Source organism: Myripristis murdjan, chromosome 2 (genome assembly GCF_902150065.1).
Source record: "Myripristis murdjan chromosome 2, fMyrMur1.1, whole genome shotgun sequence".
Classification (NCBI taxonomy): Eukaryota; Metazoa; Chordata; class Actinopteri; order Holocentriformes; family Holocentridae; genus Myripristis; species Myripristis murdjan.
This window is the reverse complement of record NC_043981.1, coordinates 15,223,273-15,246,500: the sequence shown is the minus strand read 5'-3', so window position 1 is coordinate 15,246,500 and position 23,228 is coordinate 15,223,273. Positions and strand designations below refer to the sequence as shown.

The 23,228-nt window shown below is 42.9% G+C and overlaps 1 protein-coding gene across 1 annotated transcript in view; it reads right to left on the bottom strand.

Annotated features, from left to right (window-relative positions):
* ptgfrnb (prostaglandin F2 receptor inhibitor b) overlaps window positions 1-23,228 on the bottom strand; it is a 74,835-nt gene that overhangs the window by 32,798 nt on the left and 18,809 nt on the right. Inside the window, exons 4-8 of the mRNA XM_030070977.1 lie at window positions 22,184-22,594; window positions 17,213-17,602; window positions 2,842-2,988; window positions 1,609-1,769; window positions 687-807 (exon numbers count right to left, since the gene is read on the bottom strand). Coding sequence (XP_029926837.1) covers window positions 687-807; window positions 1,609-1,769; window positions 2,842-2,988; window positions 17,213-17,602; window positions 22,184-22,594 — 1,230 coding nt within the window. The remainder of the gene's footprint in view (window positions 1-686; window positions 808-1,608; window positions 1,770-2,841; window positions 2,989-17,212; window positions 17,603-22,183; window positions 22,595-23,228) is intronic.

Here is a 23,228-nt window from a genome sequence, read left to right as displayed (position 1 = left end):
TTAAACCAGACACACACACACACACAGTTACATCATCGTTCAATTAGCTAAAATGGAGGGCACCGAGTTCAGTGTGCTTGATAGAAATGGAGATAGTGTTAATGTGTGTGTGTGTGTGTGTGTGTGTGTGTGTGTGTTGTGAAATAGAGAGGGAGTGTGAACGAGACAATAGGAGGTCTGTTGGCATGTGTGAGGACTTTCCCTGTGAAGTCTGGGAACGTCAATCATCCAGACATTGGGGCTTATTCATGAGACTCGCTTGGCACCATGTTTTCACGTTGTGCGACCGTTTTCTTACGCATGAAAATTAGTAAACGGCGACTTTATGACACCGAATCAGGTCCTTTTCTGGCTCACAAGCAAAGTAGCACTCAACTAAAATAACTGGTAACATTATTAGGGAACAAATTAACAATTCCTGTCAGTGCAGCAGTCTGAATGACACATAAATACCACATGATCAAGATTTTTTTTGGTGTGTCTGTGGTAGTTCTTATAATTGCAAGCAATAATGGGGAAGCAGCCTGTTCCCACGCTCTTTGAATTAGCGTTTTAGGATTTCATAAAGTAAAAAACACCATCAATCGATAACCGGCAGAGCAGACTGAAGGCTGAAGTTGATCACCGGGAGGCGGATAAATGAGAGCAGATTAAAAGGAGGAGAGGAAAAAAAAAAAAATCCATACGTTTTGGATTCCACTGGACGGTCAGGGGCGAGCTCTGGTACTCGGCCGTCTTCACCGCGTCGCCCTGCCGGTTGACGCTCCAGGCGGACACGCTGCACACGTACTGGCCCATGTCCACCTCCTGCAGACGGGAGAACAGGCCAAACCACGGTCAAGTTGTTATTGAGATGCTGTGCGTTGCCATGGTTACCACCTTCAGCTCGACTCAGGGCTCAAACGATGTCTTTTTTTTGGGCCAACACTGACATAATGGAGACACCTCATCTGACCTTTAATTTTCTATGCCAAATAATTTCCAGAAAATATGAAAATGAATGTGCAAGATGCAGATAGGGCCGGGCAATATATCAATTATATTTGAGACCACATATCATAATATCGTGATACATGGTGCATTTTCCTGGCTTTAAAAGCTGCAACACAGTAAAACAATGCAGTTTTCTGAATTGTAGCTGTTGTAGCTGTTTTAATATTTGTCTCTCGCTGCTTAGCCATCACATCCAAATTACTAATGAATGCTTATCAGGTAAATATGAGCTTAATTTCATCCCTACAATATCGTCAGAATATCAATATCAAGGTATTTGGTTGAAAATATTCTGATATTTGATTTCGTCCATATCCTCCTCCCAAGTTATTACACACAGTGCTGTATTTCTATTCTGTAGGGATGCATATGTTCCTGAGACATCAAGTCTTTCTTGTTGTGGAATTAATTTTTATCATGCCCGCTCTTATTGTGAAGGTCCACGGGGCAGATGCAGTCATAAAACACAATGCTTTTCAAAATGTAAGCGTTCACTGGGCAAAATAAGAAAACCACTTGAGCCATTTTTATTTTTATTATGGATGCACCATACTGGATTGTTAATTATAAAGCCTGACGTGCCGACATTATCGAGCGACTCCACTGTTTTGCTACCTGTGTTCGGAGGATTCGCAGTTTGAAGGTGTTGGGCTGCACGCGGGTCAGTGACATCACGCCGCTGTTCAGCCTATCAGAGTACACCGGCCCCGGCAACAGGTTGCCATGGCTGTCCAGTGAGCCAATGCGATGTGAGGTCTGCGGGTCATCGCCTATTCCTGGAGATAAATGGAAAAGACAGAGCAGAATAAACTGGTGAAAGAGGTAAGTAGGTAAATGAATACCCAAGGATTTGGTGTTTTTATTATGGCATTCAAAGGATACTTGATCAAAAACAAAACTATTGATATATGAGAGAATCAGTGCCTTTGTCTTCACCCTCTGAGTGATAACATCATCCAGAGGACACTGATTATTTCTCTTGTTAAAACACAGCTCAGTAAAAGTGCTTAAATGAGGAAAAAAAAACAAAACAGCTTGGCCTAAATTAAGGCTCACCGAGGGAAACTGCAGGAAAAATTGAGATGTTTTGTGTACTTTTGTGTACAGTGTATTATTCAGAACAGCCAGAAATTACAAGCACATTTCTAATGAACTGCAGACCGCAGCAAAAAAAAAAAAAAAAAAAAAAAAAATCTTTCTTGCAGAATCGTTTCAGTTATTTTCAAATCTGCTTTGTTGGCTTGGCCGGAGTTTAATGAGGAGACAACACAATAATCCAGAGAGAGAAAAAAAAAACAACAAAAACAAACAAACTTGTGCTGTTAAAGCAACACAGCAATAATGCAAGTGCTATTCCATCCACTGACAGATGACTTCAATTAATTCCCCCAAAATCAAGAAAAAAAAAAAAAATCACAATAACACAGTTAGAAAACAGAATTTAACACACTAAAGGCTGGTGTTCAGAAGTGTAAAAGGTGAAATGTCCCTTTACAGCTGTTAGAATTTACAGCTTTTAGTGGATTTCAATAAGAAATTAAACGCTGAAATTTCCTAAAGCATTTCTTTATCTTTTGGGATTCACCAAATATAGTTTTGGAAGGCTGATGCCAATGTATATCTATATATCTATATCTATATCTATATATTATTATTTTTTTTTTTTTTTTTAATTTTTTTCCCCCAAAATAAAGCTACACATAGTTTTAAAAATTCCCATGACGATTAAAAACATGTTTGTTGCTTCCCATGGAAATTTATCCCAGGAAAGTAACTATAATAACACTAATACTACTACTAAAAATACTACTACTATTACTGAAAATCAAATCAGTTGAGCAAGTATACCAGGTAGTGAGGTATGTTCCCAGGCCACCCCCAGTCGCCCCTCCAAGGGCAGATGGGTAATGTTGGACACATGACACGCCAGCTCCGTGGGTTCAGCTGTCATCTGCGGGTTCAGGACGGGGTCAAGGGTCAACGAGAAGCTCGGCTCTGTGCGGAGAGAGGGAGAGAGAGAGGGTTTGAAATTAAGTTCATGTTGATGTTTGACTTTAAAAAAAAAAAAAAAAAAATCCTGGGAACCCATTCAAACAGAATTAGAAATACAAGGCGACAAGGGTAATGAAATATCAGCTGTACTCCTCTGATTATTTGAACGTTTTTTTACCCAACACGAAAGCGTAAAAATAAAAGGTGAGCACTCGGGTTGGATGTTTCCAGATGTCGGAGTCCCTGCACACACAAAAACCCCACGTTGGGACAGGTAAGCTCCTCCGGGACAGGTCGCGCAACTGTAACTATTACCTGTCCTATTTGTTAATTGCAGTCCCGTGCAGAGCGACCTTGCTGCCTGCTTTTCCCACAGCAGCAGCGGCGGCGGCGGTAGTCTGCAATTCCAGTCCTTCTGGGTTTTGAAATCATTTGCAGATGATTTAACGCCAGATGTGCAACTCGCCGATCATCACTGGATCCCACATGGAAGCGTTTGAGGCAACTGTTGCTGATTTAGCTGGTATGAAGCGAGCTCACACAGTGGTTGAGGCCCGTCGGAGGAGCTTAAACCCAAACCACGACGATAATCCATGCTGATGATGATGATGATGATGAAGTTTTGGAGCTGGAGGTTCACCATGATTGGCTTTTGGTAACGACATGACTATACTAGCTGTGCTGAAGCAACATCTGGCCATAATCTACAGCATGTGACTTCATCTCTTTGGACCTGGCGAAAAATCAACTGCAGTAATTAGTGACACAGCAGAGGAGCGAGGCTAATATTTTATTACCGTCTGCATCCTGTAAGTCTAATCCCGTCTCTGCAGGGCTGAAGCTGCTGGTGGCTTCGAGCTGCACTCGCGAGTTCAGCAGCATCCATATGAAATCAGGCGATGAACCAGCGGAGACACTGAGCTTCGTGTTGGTGCGAGGAGAGATCTGCTTTCAATGCCAAAACCAAAACACAGTCGCAAAAAAGGCAACCGGAGTCCATTAGCACATTTTCTACACGTCCCGAAAGACGGCGTCTGTCTGGAAGCTGATGCAGCCTAATGACTTACACTCTTGTGAGCATTTTTTTCAAGTCAGTCATTTTTTTTTTTTTAATGTAAAGTATGTTTTGGCTCAGGTTTTGCAGCTTTTTAAAAATCACATCCATTACAGAGTATTCTCATGGCATCTGAGGCAAACCAGCACAAGCATGTGGAGAAAATATTAACAAACTGGAACATTAAAAATGGAAATTGATCCATCATAGTGGCTTAGTTAAAGGAATACTCAAACTACTTGATATTTAGGGTTAAATCCACCTTTTTTTGACATGCAGACTGAGGCGACATGTTTGATACCATTTTCACCTCTGTACGTGCTTTGGCTCCTATGGTTAGCATTTCCTCTTAGCTTAGCATAAAGACTTGAAGTCTATGGAGTTGTTAGCCTGGCTCTGCCAAGGTGAAAAAATAAACCTTACACCAACTCCTGCGCTGTCTTATTTGAACAAAATTAACAATATTATTTGTGAGCCCTGACAGCTAATCACTGCGGAAATGTTCAGATTATGGGGATGGACAATCCATTCATTCATTTAAATTTTTTTTTAATCATTCAATAGCAACATGAATTTCCAAACCGTGTTTTTTTTTTTTTTATAATACTCAATATTGCCAAGAAAAAAAAAATCACAAACTTAACCCTCACTCCTTTTGTCCCATTTTAAATGAGCTACTTTGTACTGATGCATCTACATCTGTAATGTTAGTTTTGCATTAATTATAATTTTTTTCACAGTGACAGCGTGCCTTGAGTTAATTGGGGTTGAAATTAGTACTGGGATAGATTGGGGAAAATGACCAATACAGTCATTTTGGAGGGGATTTAAATAGTAATGAATGGCTCAAGTCTAATAATTACATACGGTAACGACAATTACCCTACTGAACCTTGAGAAATTAATGTGGAACCAGTGGGGATTTAGTTTCCTCAGCCGTGATTGGTCAGTTCTGTCACTTAACGGCGGAGGAGGAACGCACGCTGAATTCTATTTTAGGGGATTCTCCCTTTAAATAGAGCTGAATGGAGCAGCCAGATTCCAGAAATAGCTCAGGAAAAACAGTTAAATGTGTGAGGTGAGGTGTGTATCCAGTGTTAGCTCCGTGTGTGTGTGTGTGTGTGTGAGTGTGTGTGTGGAGGAGAGAGGGAGGGTGAGGCAGGTCCTCTCAGTCAGACATCCAGATTGGACCTTTATGCTCCACTGAACAGGAAAAGACACACACACACACACACACACATACACACACACACTACCACCTGCCTACCAGTGAGATATCTCGTCCCCAACACATACACACACACACACACACACACACAGACAGACAACTATGCACTGTGTATACAACTAGTCCGCGACACACAGAATTGCACTAGCTTGCGAATACACACTGCTCTCTCTCTCTCTCTCTCTCACTCTCTCTCACACACACACACACACACACACACACACACACACACACATAAGAAACACTCGGTAAATACTATATAATAGCGTGAGTGTGTACTGATGGCGGGAGGAGGGTGTGTGTGTGTGTGTGTGTGTGTGTGTGTGAGGGGGGGGGTTTGCGTCATGTCACTTGGACGTCACACAGTCTGAGTCATGCACTGTCACCATCTGCTGCGAAACACACACGCCCACACACACGCGCACACTTTGATCAGCGAGAATATGTCTCCCTTCCTCTGCGACTGAAACTTCCCCGCCAATTATCCATGTGCCCCCCCCATCCCTCTCTCTCTCCCTCTCTCTCTCTCTCCCTCTCTCTCTCTCCCTTTCTCACATTAAAATGTTGCTTTATTTAGCAGAACACAGCTTAAACACCACCGAGTCAGGTGTGTAGGGTTTGACCGATATCCATTTCTAAAAGCCGATACTGTAAATTTGACTATTTTCATGTAAAATAAATAAATAAATAAATAAATAATAATAATAATAAAATCAACAAAGGTTCCACATTCAGTGCTTTAGCCACAAAGCCTCATCTAGACCACGGGACACTGAAAACCGTCTACAACCCCAGGATGCTGATAATGATCCTAATTATTGCTGCTATGGATTAAAAATTATTAAGAGCCTTTAGATAAATATCAGTAAAATGATACGTCTGTGTGACTGTGAACCAGCCGTGCCAGAACACGTCCACAACAACAACAGCTCAGCTATTCATCCGCCAGCAACCTCCCAGACAAACGGCAGTGAAAGACGAAATGAAGGAGTGAACGGGGCGACTCATGTTTCTTTTCTTTTGCCCTCCTCTCCGCTTTTCAGATCGTCCCGCGCTCGCACGCTTTATCCTCCCGATCCAAAAATCTACCACCGGCTCTATTTGATCTACTTTCCCTTCTTTCCCTTTCCTTCCTGTTTTTTTTTTTTTTTTTTTTTTTTTTTAATCTTTTCGTTCGGAGGTCTTTGTGGTCGCTGTCGTCCTAAAGAGGTCCCGAGCACAATTATCGTTTATGACCTCCTAATAATGTGCAAAAATGTGTGGAAAGCAAAGTCGGATGACGAAAATAAGGCGATTCAATATGGACGGATGACGAGGCAGAGCTTCGACTTAAAAATTACAAACGAAGGAATAAAAACTGTTGAAAGTAACAGAGAACGTCAAGAAGAAATTGAAGAAATTGTGTTTTCATTGACTTTAATGAGGCTTTTTTGCAAAACTGGTCATAAAAGGTTTCAGCACCATCATCATTGTGTGTAAATCACTTGCACCGCATGTATCATCCATTTTCAGCCAATTCTGAGGATTCATACCTGCATGTGCTGGTGTTCAGGGGTGTGAGGGCGATCAATACAGCACAGTATTGGAAAATTTTGCACGGCAATATCTATATATGAGCACCAAGTATCGGTCTTTTTTCCATCTACTGGGAAAAAGTCATCGCAATACTCAGCGTACTGTAGAATGTGTAAAATCCCAATACAAATACTAATAATAATCATTATATTATGAGGCCTCTGGTGATTTCTGTCCTTACTGGCCGTCTGACCATTTACGAATCCAAATTTGCCGCATAAATACAGTTTTTCATAAGTTTTTAATTAAGTAAACAGTTTGATATGGAACTAAAAGTCATAAAATAACCAGTTTCTGTATCTATGTGTATTAAATAAGAGCTCATGTGACTGACAAAACCACGGGCTCCGGTTTGACTCGTGGCCTCTGCCGCTCGCCTCGACGTTCTTCCCTTTCTAACGTTTCACACAGAAGAAGAAAAAAAAAAAAGAGCTTAAAAAAGAGGAAACGGCTCTATTAGTCTGTGGCTCGGGGAGGCAGCGTGAGGAGAAAATAGGTCATTGTCAATAAGACAACAAACTCAAACGCTTTTATCTGCGTTACGCTCCCTGCATTTATTTAGTGCAGCATCCCATTACCACTGAGGTGAATGCACCAGTGGTAGAGTTCATTTTATACCATTTTAATCAGACTGGTTGGTCACCTACACCAACAGGTAAACCAGGACTCGACTTTACCGACCTGCTGTTTTCTAGCAAGAAGGTTTTTCCACCCGTTTTACATGAATACAAAACACGAGACACAAAAATAACATGAGGATGGTTGTTTTTTTTGTTTGTTCCCCAAGAGGAGAGGGTATGAATTAATGTCGCTCGGCTGTAAGTAGGATGGATTTGAATAAAATGGAGCATGAATAACCATTTCACACCAAGCGGGAAGTGACTTCTAATTTTTGTCAGCCGTCAGCGGTAGTTTTTGAGTGTTTTTCCTTCTGTGCCTTTTATATTAACAGCATGTTGAAAAGTTTGATATTACTTCACTGACTTACTTTTTAAGGACTTTATTTATTTATTTATTTTATTCTTTATTTCATTCATTCATAAAAGAAAAGAACAATTTAATATAAATACAAACATTCCCAGATCTTGAATGAAAGGGAGCAGAAAGAAGAATAATCTTATTTAATCTGCCCCTTTATCTGAAGAAATCCATTTACAAAAAACATAATTTAAAAAAACAACAACAAAGTAAATGACAATCAAACATAACTAACATATTTCATTATATTTCCCTAACAAACTGGCTTTAATTGTTCTTTTAAACTTACAGATTCTCTGGTTCAAATGCTACACTTTCATTTTTGGGGTTAAATATAATATAATATAATATAATATAATATAATATTTCAGTGTGTAAAAGTGGTTTTGTCAAGCGAGAAGTGAAGTCGCCTGCTATCTTTCAAAAAGCATCACTGGTTTTAATTGGAGACATGGTGTCTTCTCTTCCCCTAATGGTAGATATCTCATTTAGGGAGAAAAAAAAAAAAAAAAAAAAAATCAGCCATGACAATGAAAAATGTCCTCTTAACTCCTCTGAGGGAAAACCTGCTCCATAACAGAAGGGTGGAACTTCAGTGCTGAGCAGGACTTTCTCAGGGGGGAAGAGATGATTGTAACACAAGCTGGGCCACACATACATACACACACACTTGAAAAAGGTTCCCGTAAAGTAAAACACACACACACACACACACACACACTCATCGCACGCTGAACACCTGCAGTGAACTTTGCCCCGTGTAACGGCAGGAGGAAGTTGTTGTGGGCGGTAACAAGGTGTGAGAGCGGACATTTGCCGAGACATGTTTGGTGTGTGTGTGTGTGTGTGTGTGTGTGTGCGTGTGTGTGTGTGCGCTCTGCCTCAGTTCCACCGCAGGACAACGGCGATGATGTGAACATCTGTTCCTGACATAAAACAGAAAACCTGGCGATGTTAGTGCCTTGCTCTGCCTTCTGAACTGCACGGGGGAATTGAACCCCCAACCGTGGCAGCGTTACTCGGCTCCATGGGAGGAAGAATGGTGTGTTCTGACAAAACAACCAAAGGCATCTGAGAGGCTCTGGTTTCACTGGACTGTGCAGTGTGTGTGTGTGTGTGTGTGTGTGTGTGTGTGTGTGTGTGAGATCGGAAAAGCAGATATGAATCAAGAGTCCAGCCGTTGCCTCATTCTGTCAGCGCTCTGTCTCTCTCAGGACCGAGGGGAAGTCCAGGTCAGCCCGTACACGACCGACGGACTCTCTAGATTTGATTAGCACAGCTCCGCCGTGTGTAATCAGATTACTGTGTGTGTGTGTGTGTGTGTGTGTGTGTGTGTAATCAGATTCCAGTAATCTGCTACTCCCCGTCCCAGGTGCCCGGTGAACTCACGTAACCCCAGCTGGTTCCAAACACAGTCGGCCAAATGAAAAGCCACTTTTGAATGAACAGTATCCGGATTACAAAAGCGACTCGCTGAGCTGGTGGCTAATTAGAAGAACGAGCCTCAAATAAAGAGTGATTCTCGCTGAAATGTGATTTTTCTCTCTAAGAACTGAGATCACGATTCTCTCGCATGATTTATTGCATGAGTCTTAGATGCTCGAGTAAAAAAAAAAAAAAAAAATTATATATATAGTGCATATTGCAATCTAATGCTCATATTGGATTTTATGGTGACGTTTGAATTGGTTCACTGTTGGGTTTTAATCTGAAAAAGTGAAAAATGTGCTCCTTTTCTCGGCATGAGCACGCCACTCTTGCCCTTGCCATTTTGCTCGGTGGCTCAGTTTCTGACCGCCTCCTTCCGGCTTGTCGGGTTGGTACACCACTTTTATTTGTGAGTTTTCGGAGCGACAAGAGGCGAATCCTGGAGATCCAACAGGGGGGTTAGACAGTCGGCGCTCGAATTACAGGAGCAGCGGCCGAAAAACCAAACGTCCTCCGCGCGGCCGGGACGATATCAGATGGAGAACGGGATCCACGAGGGACGGGCAGACACACGTTATTAGGGTTAGGGTGAGCTCGGAGAAATTCTTCATCCAGCTGAGGGAATCCACCCTTCTTGGTTTCAGAAAACTGCCTGGTTTTCATTTCTATTTGTGGTGTTAGCGTGAATTATAGGCTCAATACTGCTCGTGTGTCTGGTCCAGTGGGTGTGGATCGGCTCAGATATTGATGGATCTTGATTACAGACAATCGATCAATCCTAGTCAGGTTGTCTGTGGCCATAACCTGAACCGATTCTGATGATTTTGATTGGAAGTATGCACAAATAGGTTGCTATTATTATTATTATTATTACTAATACTATTATTATTAGTGGTAGGAGTAGTATTAGTATTAGTAGTAGAAGTACTAGTAGTGGTAGTTGGAGCCATAATGACTTGTGAGCCATCATTATAGCTAAAACATGGAAAAAAGGGAGTTTAATGCATGAAAGTGAAATATAAAGTGGTATAATAAACACGCTATGTTAACTATGGTGGGGTCAAGTTTGCATATTGAATGATTTTGGTGTGATTTGTAATTATTTATATGCCTTGCCAATCATTTTGGTTATATGATTAAGGGATTAGAGACACCAAATATTCAGTGTTTTGTTATTCTGAAAGTAATCTGGAGAATAGAGTAATAGTAGTACGAGGAGTGGTAGTGGTATTAAGTCATTTTTTCCCCTCACTTTGATAAAACTGAGGAATCGACTCTTTAATTTGAATTGAAAACGGTCCAATTCAAAGATATTGTGCCACCAATACTAAATATAAAGGACCAAAGAACTGTATCAGAACTGTATAAAATAAAAATGTTATGTTATGAGTTTATGAAAATGAGTCTATAAGAAATATGGAAGTTTTTGTGAAACAGAAATGTTCCTTTTTTGAGTGAATCGGCTCCACTGACAACAATTCCAGCTGACACAACAACACACACAGGCGACGAGTAGCCGAGGGTGAGAGGAATTACACCCTCTGTGAGTGTGTGTGTGTGTGTGTGTGTGTGTGTGTGTGTGTGTGTGTGCGTGCGTGCGTGCTCGGACTGTGGGCAGTTCCGAAACAAGTTCTCAGACTCTTTTTTTGTACTTCCTGGTGGGCTGTGCCTGTAGCAAGGCATCGTGGGACGAGAGGGCACCCTCAAGGCCACACATCAATAGAATAGGAACTGACTGGTTGGACACACACACACACACACACACACACACACACACACACACACACACACACACACACACACACACCCATTATCCTCAGCAACGTCATTTAGAAAGTCATCTTCTCTCATGGTACGTGTGTGTGAGCGTGCACAGGCGCGTGTGTGTGTGTGTGTGTGTGTGTGTGTGTGTGTGTCGGCAGGCACAATGTGAAGGAATGTATAGCCCCAGGCCAAAATGTAGGAGTTCCACCAGAGAGCAGAACCCCATACAGCCAGTATGTGGAGTGGGGAGTACACACATAAACACATAAACATAGTGTTTGAAGTGTGTGTGTGTGTGTGTGTGTGTGTGTGTGTGTGTAGCATTCAGTCTCCGGAGAGCCGACAACAGACCTAGTTTCGCTCTCTCATACACTGGAACCATGCCCAGCAGACATGCATACATACTTACAAGCCTGTAGATGCCATGTGCACACACACACACACACCACACCACACATCACCCACATGTACTCGCATGGAAAACACACACACACACACACACACACACACACACACACACACACACACACACACACACACACACTCAAAAACCCATAAACACACAAACATGTTTCATTACAGAAGCTGAAATCGTCTCTATCAACCTCACATAACCTCCTCGATATCTCAGCTGCAGTGTGTTTCTGTGTGTGTGTGTGTGTGTGTGTGTGTGTGTGTGTGTGTCCATCCAGAGAGCCCCGGTTGGTATTTCTAAATGCAACATGGATCCTCAAGGCTTCCAAAACCTTCTCCAGTCCGGGCGTTTAGATTAACGCGGCGTGCAGGACGCCTCCGAGGTGCGGGACGCCTCCGAGGTGCAGGAACACGTTTGAATTCCAGGCCGGGACACCGCAAAATGTGAAAAACACGTCCAAGGGGCGGTGAACACTTATGCACTTACTTTTCCACTGCAAAAACTCAAAATCCTACCAAGAATATTTGTCTTATTTCTAGTCAAAATATCTCATTACACTTAAAATAAGACATGATCACTTCAGAAATAACTTGTTTTTAGACAATTTTCACTTGTTTGAAGCGAGTTATCATTCATTCATTCATCTTCTAAACCGCTTATCCTCACTAGGGTCGCGGGGGGGTGCTGGAGCCTATCCCAGCGCTCATAGGGCGAAGGCAAGGAAACACCCTGGACAGGTCGCCAGTCCATCACAGGGCAGACAGACAAACACTGACATTCACACACACACTCACACTTTTCACTTTCATTTTCACTTGAAAATTTACTTGTTTCATTGGCAAAATTTGCCGGTGGAAAAAGTGAAAATTCACTTGAAACAAGTGAAAATTGTCTAAAAACAAGTTACTTCTGAGGTGATTGTGTCTTATTTTACGCATAATGAGATATTTTGACTGGAAATAAGTAAAATAAAAGTAAAAGTAAAAGTAAAACAAAATATTCTTGGTAAGATTTTGAGTTTGTCCATTCACTTTTTCACTTTTTTTTTTTTTTTTTGTTTTAGTTTGGATGGCACAAACAAGCCAGCTGGGGTTAACAAACAATATATGATGTCCATTCTAGTAAAAGCTTTCACCTGCAAACATTAATGACTCAATGGGTCGTATTTATGCAAATTAATGACACATGGTGTGAAGTGTAAAGTCAGCGTCACAGGATGCAGTGTGATGGTGTTTTTTTCACGGCACACCTGCGACACCTCATCGGCAGGTGGGGTGGAGTCAGGCACGTCGAATCCAACGGCCTCCTGTGTTTTTTCCGACCAGCTGGAGGAGGAGGAAGCTGATCTTCATCATCAGAAAATGTGTATCGCTCAGGCTTATACACACGAATAAAAATATAAGTCTGGATCTCCTGTTTTCCTGACACTCCTCCTGTCGCGCCTCTCCCTCCTCCTCTTCCTCCTCCTCCTCCTCCTCCTCTGGCACGGCGCGGCTCGCGATGACTCACCGGAATGCCAAACGGCAGCAGGTGAGAAAAACGCCCGTGTGTGTGTGTGTGTGTGTGTGTGCACCTGACGAAAATGCCACTTTGCTGGTTGGCGCACGCCCCGCCCGGCGCCGCGTTGAAAATAGAGCGCAATGTCACCTCAATATCATCCTCAGCTGTAATTTTTTTTTTTTTTTTTTTTTTTTTTTTTTGGTTAAAGGTGCATTACGCGGCTTTCTGACACAGGATCAGATCAGTGGGGTGTGATGTCATTTCCTGTTGGTGTGGCCAGGCGACCAAATATGGAAGCCAAGATACATCGTCTGTTTTTTCAACATCTGTGAACGCTTTATGGACGTCGTTTACAATCTTATGAAGGATCAAATATCGGCCAATCCGTGTCGTCCACCTCCACGGTCGCCATGATAACAGCCCCCCCCCGTTCTGCACCCCGTCCTGAGCTGGGACTATGGTGGTCGTCACGGCAACAGCTGCCATCCCGCTGCTTTACCACAGCGATAACCATGGCAACAGTCCCTGGTCTGCCGTCTGTACCGCGGTGGTCGCCATGGTAACAGTCCCAAATGCTGCATCTGTGCTACGGCGGTCGCCATGGTAACAGTCCCGGATCCTACGTGTGTACTTAACATGATGATCAGAGTCACCCTAAGAAATTATTTCAGTATTGATATGGGATAAAATCATGTTAGCTGATCAAATTGATATTTATTGTGCTGAACAAAGGAAATATCAAGTAGAATAAGACGTTTTTAATGAAAGATCTGCATTACTGATGGCTTTTTTCAGGAATTTAGACGACAGATATGGCATTATTGTCTCAACAAGGACACTGAAGCACCTCAGCAGGTTGCAACATACTGTATTTAGAGGCTGATGAAATATTACTAAAATATCCATTAAATGTTGACTTTCTGCAAGCATCAAAACCAAGCCAAGAGGGTTTGCTGTGATTTCCTTGTGGCACCCGTCCATTCCAAAATACCAAGCAGGAGAAAACACTCGGAGATGTCGACTAAAAATAATAACAACAGTCAATGCTGAGGCCATAAAAACAGTTTCATGTCTTTTATTCGGTAAACACCACACGGCTTACCAAAAATGAAAAAAAGACTTATGATTCCCTTTTTCCCCCTGAAGTAAAACGTTTCTTGTCCTCATGATAAACTTTCATCAAGTCGGTTTTGCTCGAGCGTTCCCAAAAGGCATAAATATAGTGCCGCGGCTGAACTGAGCGCCATTATGTAACAAGTATTAATTTATTCATTAAAGCCCATTCCATTCATTAACATTTGGGACTTGGAGTTTGTTTAAAAGCCCGAGCGCCGAGGCATGACAGCAGCTGGCTTTCTAATCGGCGCAAAAACCCACTCCGACTTAATTATCAGGTTTCACCCCTTGCAGCACTTGATATCCTGCAGGTATAGCGTGTTTGCGTTTGCGTGTCAGATCTCCCAGCAACCACGTCTGGCAGCATCAAGCGGCTCCGCTGGAGGACGGGCTTTAAAACCCAGTTGAACTTTTCCCCCCTTAAACGTCCCCCCCCTTGCAAATCAGACACGTTGACAAGAAGGGACGGCCTGATACTGCAGAGCTAAAAATGTAAAACCCAATGCAAACGATCAGCTCTGTGAAAATGAATCAAGTCTGCCGATTGACCAAGACCTCGGGGCTTCCAACATGGCCACCAGAGGGTCTGTTACATCTGAAATCCCTCTGTAAGTTGACTTTCTTTTCTTGAATAATGCATATAAATTAGACTAACTAAAAGGACTGCAGAGCAGAAAGTGGAAAATCTGCTGTCGCTCCTGCAGAGAGAAAAAAAAAAAAAAAAGACGACCACTGTGGTTAAAATATGGTGTCACTCACCTTATTCTGGCTATATTTCGACGATATTTGATTTACGTCACGCTTGGCAGAGGACGGTGAAGCAGATGGGGAAAAAAAAAAAAAAAAAAAAAAAAAGCAGGACTGTTTAATCACTCTTTGGACTGAAACTTCAAAATCTACACCAAAATGATCTTACGGTATGGTGTGAGGAAATGAGCGAGCGGAGAGCGTCCAAATCAAAGAAGAATGAAGGACGGAGGGATGCCTTTAACTTATTCGGGGGGAAAAAATGGATTTTGGTGGCGTAGGGTGGCATATATGTGGTGTTATGTCACCTTTAGGACTTGCAATGTGTGAGTGTGTGTTGCAAAAAAAACACAATGTGATGTAAAATACAAGAACGGAGAGAAGGAAAGAGAAATAAGTGTCAGAGAGAGAGAGAGAGAGAGACCACCCACCGTGGCAGTAACTGATTGCTGTGTCAAGTGTGTTTGACACCACTGCTCTTTAGAGGCAGGATCAGAATAACACACTCACACACACACTCTCTCACACACACACACACACTCCAACGGCAGAGCCAGAGTGAGCAGAGCGCCGGACAGGCATGACTAATCAATCGTCCGCGCCGCAGGAGTCGACAGGCTGACTAGAGGATTATAGAGTCACCCATTGAGACTCCAGATTCATCTGCGGCGGCCCGGCGCTATTACACTCACGAAATAATATGTGAACATCACGCGCACACACACTCTTTTTTTTTTTTTTTCCTTTTTTCCCTGATATTATGTTCAATTCTCTGCTGGATTAGACAGCGGAGCAGCTCTCCACCGAGGAAACCTGATAAACGCAGATAATCAGAGGCAATTTATTTTAATAAAACGTCCCGACGCACGCCAGCTTTGGTATCAATTGTGCGACGTACACAAGCGAATGTGAAATTTTATTTTAAGCACTCTCCACACGTGGATAGACGTATAGAGGTATGATCTGCAAAGCATCTGTGCAGTAGAATATGTATATATGGAATGGATGTATAATTTATAATATCATTTCCATGTGACAGAGACTGTCTGAGTGTATCCTCAACAGCAGAGCTCTGTCTTTTGATCTCACATCGTTAAATTTCACCGTGCTCATGCCAAAAGATGACAAGAACAAGATGTTTCCTCAGGAATTGTATTTTCGTCCGAGTGGAAGAGCCTCCAAAGCAGCATGGAGACCAACGTGGGACGCTGAAACCCAAGAATCTGACCTATCCCGGCTCAGGGCTTCACTCATCCGTCTCCCCCTCCTCCCTGCTGTCCGTCCACGTCGCAGTTAATAAAAACATCCACCGTCTTCAAACTCGCCTCTTGCGCATCACGGCGAAGAGCTCCAAGGCAGAAGGAACTCAATTTCGGTCCAGAAGTTTGAAAGTTAAACTCCTGTCTGACGCTTTGATGGCGCGGCGTGAGTCACGACGAGAGCAAACAGCCCGTAGCTCTCCACGCTGTCATGACGACACGCGGCCGTCCGACCCGCAAAATGAGAAAAGGCGTTTTTTTTTTTTTTTTTTACTCCCACACGTTTCAGCGGTTACGCTCACATCGAAGCGAGAAGCCGGCGTCTTTTGGGAACTGATTAGCACCGGGCAAGTCGGAGATATTGAGTGTCAGCAAACGTTGGTCATATTTCATGCTTTCATGCTGAAATGGAAATACAACCGCAGCAGACAGCTTGTACATTTCTGGGAAAACTGTGATGCACAAACATCCTCGTTGATTTGACAAATGCATTTCTGTCACCGTTTCTGTTATTTTTTTCCTCAAGTGGGTGTAAGAACCTTTAAGAAACAGCAGGGATTTGACTATAACTTTGCTCTCACAGCTTCCTTTAAAAGAGTTCAGCTACGTTTCCATGCGAGGGAAAACACAATAAGTGCCTCACTTGATAATATCGTATCTCATATCATATTTCATATCTCATATTCTTAGGTTAGCCCTTATTGTATATTTTTAGTTTTTAGTCTTTATAGTATATATTTAGTCTTTATTCTATTGTATTTTATTTAATTTATTATATGTTTCTACTGATGCTGCTGTAACACGAGAATTTCCCTGGTTGGGATCAATAAAGTATATCTATCTATCTATCTATCTATCTATCTATCTATCTAATTGTATCATCTCTTGATCTTTGAGCTGAGAAAAAAAACCTGTGTTTGGGTTGATGCATGAGAAATAAATAAGGAATAAACAAGCAGGCATTGTTGTTGCTATAGCCGCAAAAAAAAAAAAAAAAAAAAGTCAGATTTTGATTATATGTTATTATGTTCCCCCGCATGATTTGCAAAATGGTTTGTTGCTGTATAAAATGTGGGGAAATTGTAGTAAAAGGGCCAAACATTCAAAATGACTGCTGTGGTGATTTAAATTGATAGATGAAGGAAAATATGGAAAACACTCACTGATCTGCGCCACCTTGACCGTCACGGGGTCGGACGTCTTCTCGGCCGCCATGTACCACCTCCCTCCTCCTCCTCTCCTCCCGCCTCTTTCGATGAAGGCCCGGACGCGGCAGGTGTACACCCCTCCGTCCTCGCCCTCGACGCCCCGCACCAGCAGCCGGAACTCGCCGGCGCCCGTGCGCTCCAGCCCCGCCGCCCCGCGCGAGGACGCGTTGGAGGCCACCACGCCGCTCCGGTCCATGGTGATGACGTCGCGGCCGTCGGCCAGCCAGGCGACCTCCAGGGCGAGGGAGGGCAGGTTGGCGGCGTCGACGGAGCAGAGGAGGTTCAGCGTGTCGCCCGGGGAGAGGAGCGTGGACGAGGCGGAGGCGCTGACACTGAGGGACTGGCCTGAGGAGGGAAGAGAGAATCAGAGTCCGTCAAATGTGTCTTCGACCGACACGCAATCCATTTTCCTGTGAGTCTTTTTCCAAAGTCGATAAAATATTACATAAGAAATAGTCCCGGTGCCACTCGGTGTGTTGCTCAGTGCTATAGAACAGGAGTGATTCAACCTATATCCATTTGTTGTTACAAACACCTGGAGTCTTGGAGGCTTTTCTTTAGAAGAAATCGTTGTTGGGTTTGTCAGAACAACTGCATAAGAGACTACGGGGCTAAAAATAAAACTCTCCAAACACACTGGGAACCATCCACTTAACAAGCCCAACAGGAAACACATGATTATATTATTATCTTCTCATCATTTTCTCCCCCCAAAACTCAAAGTACTTGAACTCATGTGAGATTATGGCTTAAAGCTTGTGCGGGGAACTTTTTTTTTTTCTTCATAATTTCGACAAATCGCCGCTCAACACAGAGCGTCTCATCCAAACTAACGGGGAAGAAAAAAAAAAAAAATCCAGTCTTCCGGGCTGCTCCTGGGGCGGGAAGCTCGTTTGTTAAAATCTGTTTGGGGTGAATTAAACAGCACATCAGCTCAGGGGAGTGTTGCGATCTCAGACTAAAACACGTTTTGTGCACACGTATGTGCGCCAACACCGTGCACGCTCACTTCCACATCCTAAAAAAGTGACTAAAAAAGGTTTTGATGATCACCTAAGATCACCTAAACGAGCTCGAATCAAATTACTGCCTCACTTTGAAGCATTTCAGAGTTAAACTGAAAATAATAACATCTGCTGAAACTTAATTCTATTTTACTTGCACGGCTGGAAATGGCCACACTGGCAATAGTCAAGATTATTATTAAGGTACATGTGTAAATTTGTTATAAACAGAAACGTGTCTGAGTTTCTAATTTTGACCATTAACATTCTAGTTTTATATTTTTGAAAAGTGAAAATGTCAGCCTTATGGTATATAAAACAGAATAATGAAAAATAGTTACCTTAATACATTTATTGGTATAGCTTACAGGGAACCCAACCTTTTACATCACAGCCGTTAAATTTACAGGATTATCGTCTCCTATTGGCTGTAAACGGCTGTTACCTTAATGGGAACTGATTACATTAACATTTGTTCAAGAATTAGGACATCAAGTGGATTATTATACTATTATTAGCTTATTATAGCTTATTATTATCAGCTAAAGGGACTTTAGCAAAACATTAGACTAGTTGGAAGACAGTGGAGAAATTACCAGGCATATAATCTGCACAGAAAATAACAGAAAAACAGTTGAAATTGATAGTAAACTATTGTATATTGTAAATATTGTTTGAATTTTTACTGTTTACTATCTGAATTTTTTTTTTTTAGCTGTGTCAGTCTGACCGTTGCTGAATAAATAGTACGTCGTTGCATCACCGATGGCAGCCATTTCTAATTGGGAGCTGCCGCCACACTGGTGAATAATGCAGAACACAGCAGCACACTGGGACCTGAATATGCAGGTCACCCGTCCCGCCGAGGACAAGGAGGGGAAAAAAACAGGTGCATGAGAATTAAACAGACGAGTTGAAAGAAGAGGATTTAAAAAAAAAAAAAAACGAATAAAAACCGAGGGAATGCAAAGAAACAATGAGCAGGCCTGAGGCGATCCTAATAAGAACAGGCTGGATATCATTTATTGAGGCTAATATTAAAAAAGAACACATGTACATGTCACAGCTGCAGAGGAATGTATGTTTCCAAAATGCACGATGTTCAAGGGGAGCTTTCGAAAAAAAAAAAGTGTTTGAATACAAGTACAGTGGTGTGAAAAGTATTCCCAGCGTTTCCTCGTGAATGCATCACGGGTTTCAAACTATGGTCTCCAGTAACAACCCGGGCAGTAATATGTAGGGAAGAGTCTCTATGGTGTCTGGAGAGGGACAAAAGAGACAAAGCCCGCTCTGTTTGACTTTTCTCATCCTCTTTACTCTCGTCTGTAAGTCAATATGAACTGACTAGCACACAATGGGCCTCGAGACTGAGACTGTGTGTGTGTGTGTGTGTATGCGTGTGTGATTGTGTGATTATGTGTGTGTGTGTGTGTGTGTGTGTGTGTGTGTGTACACATGGGCATGTGTGTTGTTCCTCTCTGGTTTCATTATAAACCACAGTGTTTTCCAGCACTTAAGAGGATATGGTAACCCAGAAAGATAGAAGATATGGTGGCTGCAGCAACCACAGTGAATGTGTGTGTGTGTGTGTGTGTGTGTGTGTGTGTGTGTGTGTACGTTGGGGCCTTTCTAAGGGGTAAAAAGACAGAGACAGACAGAGCGAGGGTCAAGAGCCTCCTGGGATAAAGAAACAGCAGAGCAAAGAAAGAAGACAGAGTGCAACATGGGAGAGGCTGTCCGTAAAATAAAGACGGCGGCGTGGCGGCAGGTTTTTCTCCCACGTCCCTCCTCCCTCTGTCCGTCCCTCCTCCCTCTGTCCGTCCCTCCTCCCTCTGTCCGTCCCTCCTCCCTCTGTCGCTCCAGATTCTCCTGCAACACCATCAGACCCAGCCGACAACACACCAGGCATGTGCAGCAAAACAACACCAAAGACGCTGTATAGGCTCCATTACAGCTGCTAGTACATTAATACTACAGCTGCAACTGGTGCTACTACTACTGCAACTACCACTACATTACTGCTACTACTACAACTACTAATGCCACTGCTACTACTGCTACTGCTACTACAGCTGCAACTGGTGCTACTACTACTGCAACTACCACTACATTACTGCTACTACTACTGCCACTACTACTACTACTACTACTACAACTACTAATGCCACTACTACTACTACTAATGCCACTACTACTACTACTAATGCCACTACTACTACTACTAATGCCACTACTACTACTGCTACTCTACTACTGCCACTGCTACTACTGCTACTACAACTACTGCCACTGCTACTACAACTACTGCAACTACCACTACATTACTGCTACTACTACTAATGCCACTACTACTACTGCTACTACAACTACTGCCACTGCTACTACTACTAATGCCACTACTACTACTGCTACTTCAACTACTGCCACTGCTACTACTACTACTACAACTACTGCAACTACCACTACATTACTGCTACTACTACTAATGCCACTGCTACTACTGCTACTACTACTACTAATGCCATCAACTACTACTACTGCTACTACTAATGCCACTACCACTACTGCTACCACTACTACTACTACTAATGCCACTACTACTAATGCCACTACTACTAATGCCACTGCTACTACTGCTACTACTGATGCCACTACTGCCACTGCTACTACTACTAATACCACTACTGCTAATGCCACTACTACTACTGCCACTACTACTAATGCTACTACTGCTACTACTACTAATGCCACTACTACTACTGCTACTACTAATGGCTCTACTACTACTGCTACTGCTAATGCCACTACTACTACTGCCACTACTACTAATGCCACTACAACTACTGCTACTACTACTACTGCCACTACTACTACTGCCACTACTACTACTGCCACTACTACTACTGCTACTACTACTAATGCCACTACTGCTTCTGCTACTAGAGTTAGAGTGTGGATACCCGACCCGGGCCCGTCTGCACTCGTCGGGATCTGATGGGTCAGGGCGGGTTTGGACAAATATTTAGAAATTATGTGTGAGTTCAGGTCGGGTTCAGTCATGTCGGTGTTATTTTAGTGAGAAACGATGGACCTCCTGTCTGTTTGGGTCGAGTTCAGACAAAAATATGTAGCCTGATCTGCACTCCACTACTAGTACTGCTACTACTGCTACTATTACTGCTCTTTTCACTACTACTAATGCTATGCCTGCTACTACTACTACACTGATGTTACTGCTACTGCTACTACTACTGCTACTGTTATGACTGCTACTACAACTAATACCACTGCAACTACTTCAACTACTGCTAGTAATGCTATGCCTGCTGCTACTACTACACCAATATTACTGCTTCAACTACTACTACTATTACTATTACTACTACTTCTACTACTGCTACTACTCTCATTACTGCTCCAACTTTTGCTTTTATAAGAGATATTGCTATTATTGTTCCTTTTACCAATACTTCTGCTGTCAGTACAATACTTCGCCTACTGCTACTATTGCTATTAGTGATACTTCTACTACTACAGCACTACTGCTCCTGATGCTTTTATTACTGCTACTGCAACTACTGCTACTAATACTGTGATTACGACTCAGCTCGTGCCACGGGAAGAAGGACTGTGAATTTAGCCTTCTGTAGGTCTAAGCAGTTTGATCTTTGCATAATGAAAACTGTGACAATGTATTTTTTTTTTATTGCAGAAGGCCTATAAATTAAAATCATAATGTTAATAATTCTCCTATAAAGTACAGCCTGATCTCAGTCTCGTATGTCCTCCAGCTGTGCAGCTCACTGCCTCACACTGTAACATGAAATGTGCATGAGGAGTAGGAGCTTATTATAATAGCAGCTCGGTATAGCGCCACAGTGGGCGGTCCCGGTACTGCAGTCGAATTAGAAAACAGCCTCACCTGTAGGAGTGACAGCAACCTCTCCCATCTCTCCTCTCTTCTCCACGATATTCTTCCATTTCCCTCCGTCTTCATGCGTCCATTCCCTTCCGATGCAAATATAAACGCCCGCGTCGGCCGCCGTCGCCCTGGAAACCACCAATCCAAACACTCCGTTCTCCCCGGGGACCAGTCGCACCCCTCCGTCGGCGTATCGCTGGGCGAACCTGGGCCCGCTGACCACGCCCCCCTGAGGGCCGAACGTCAAGATGTCCTCCGCCGGCGAGGCTCCTTTCCTCAGCGCCCAGGTGACGGACAGGTAGGTGGGATGGGTGAGCTGCCGGGTGACGTTGCAGGACAGCGCGATGTCACTTCCCTCCGGGATGACGGGCGTCGCCGTCTGCGGGGAAACTCTGAGGGTGTCGGGAATTACTACAAGGAAAAAAAAAAAAAAAACAGTAAGAATTGTAAGAATAAATGTTTATTTGTGCTAGAGGAGGTAAAACACAACAGGAATAAAAATGCAAGTGGCCGTTTACTCAGTCGAAAGTAAATGCATTTCTGTCAAAAACTCATTTATACACACCCACAAAAAAAAAAATCATCCTACTTTCATAAGTCATATATTCAAAATTTATGTGAGAACCCAGTCTATTAAGCTATTTATGATGCCTGACTCATGATGAATATCATTGAATCCAAATGTCAGAGAAAGAGAGAGAGAGAGAGAGAGAGAGAGAGAGAGAGAGATGTGAAGATGCTGCTAGCCACTTCATCAAATGCCAACTCGTTTTTTTCTCGTCTCTTTATCTTCCATCTGCTTTTCATCGGGAGACACGAGACGACAGCGAAGACAAAAGCTCTGCTCAACACACACACACACACACACATTAAAAACTACACCCATGGAGGCATTCGACTGTTTTACACGACTTTACCAACGACACGACTACAGCTGGAAAGACATTTTTACTGAATCGTCTTTATGGATTTGATGCATTTCGGGCAAAACAGAAATGCAAAGGAAAGAAAGAGGTACACAAAAAACACACAGGACGTTGAAGGT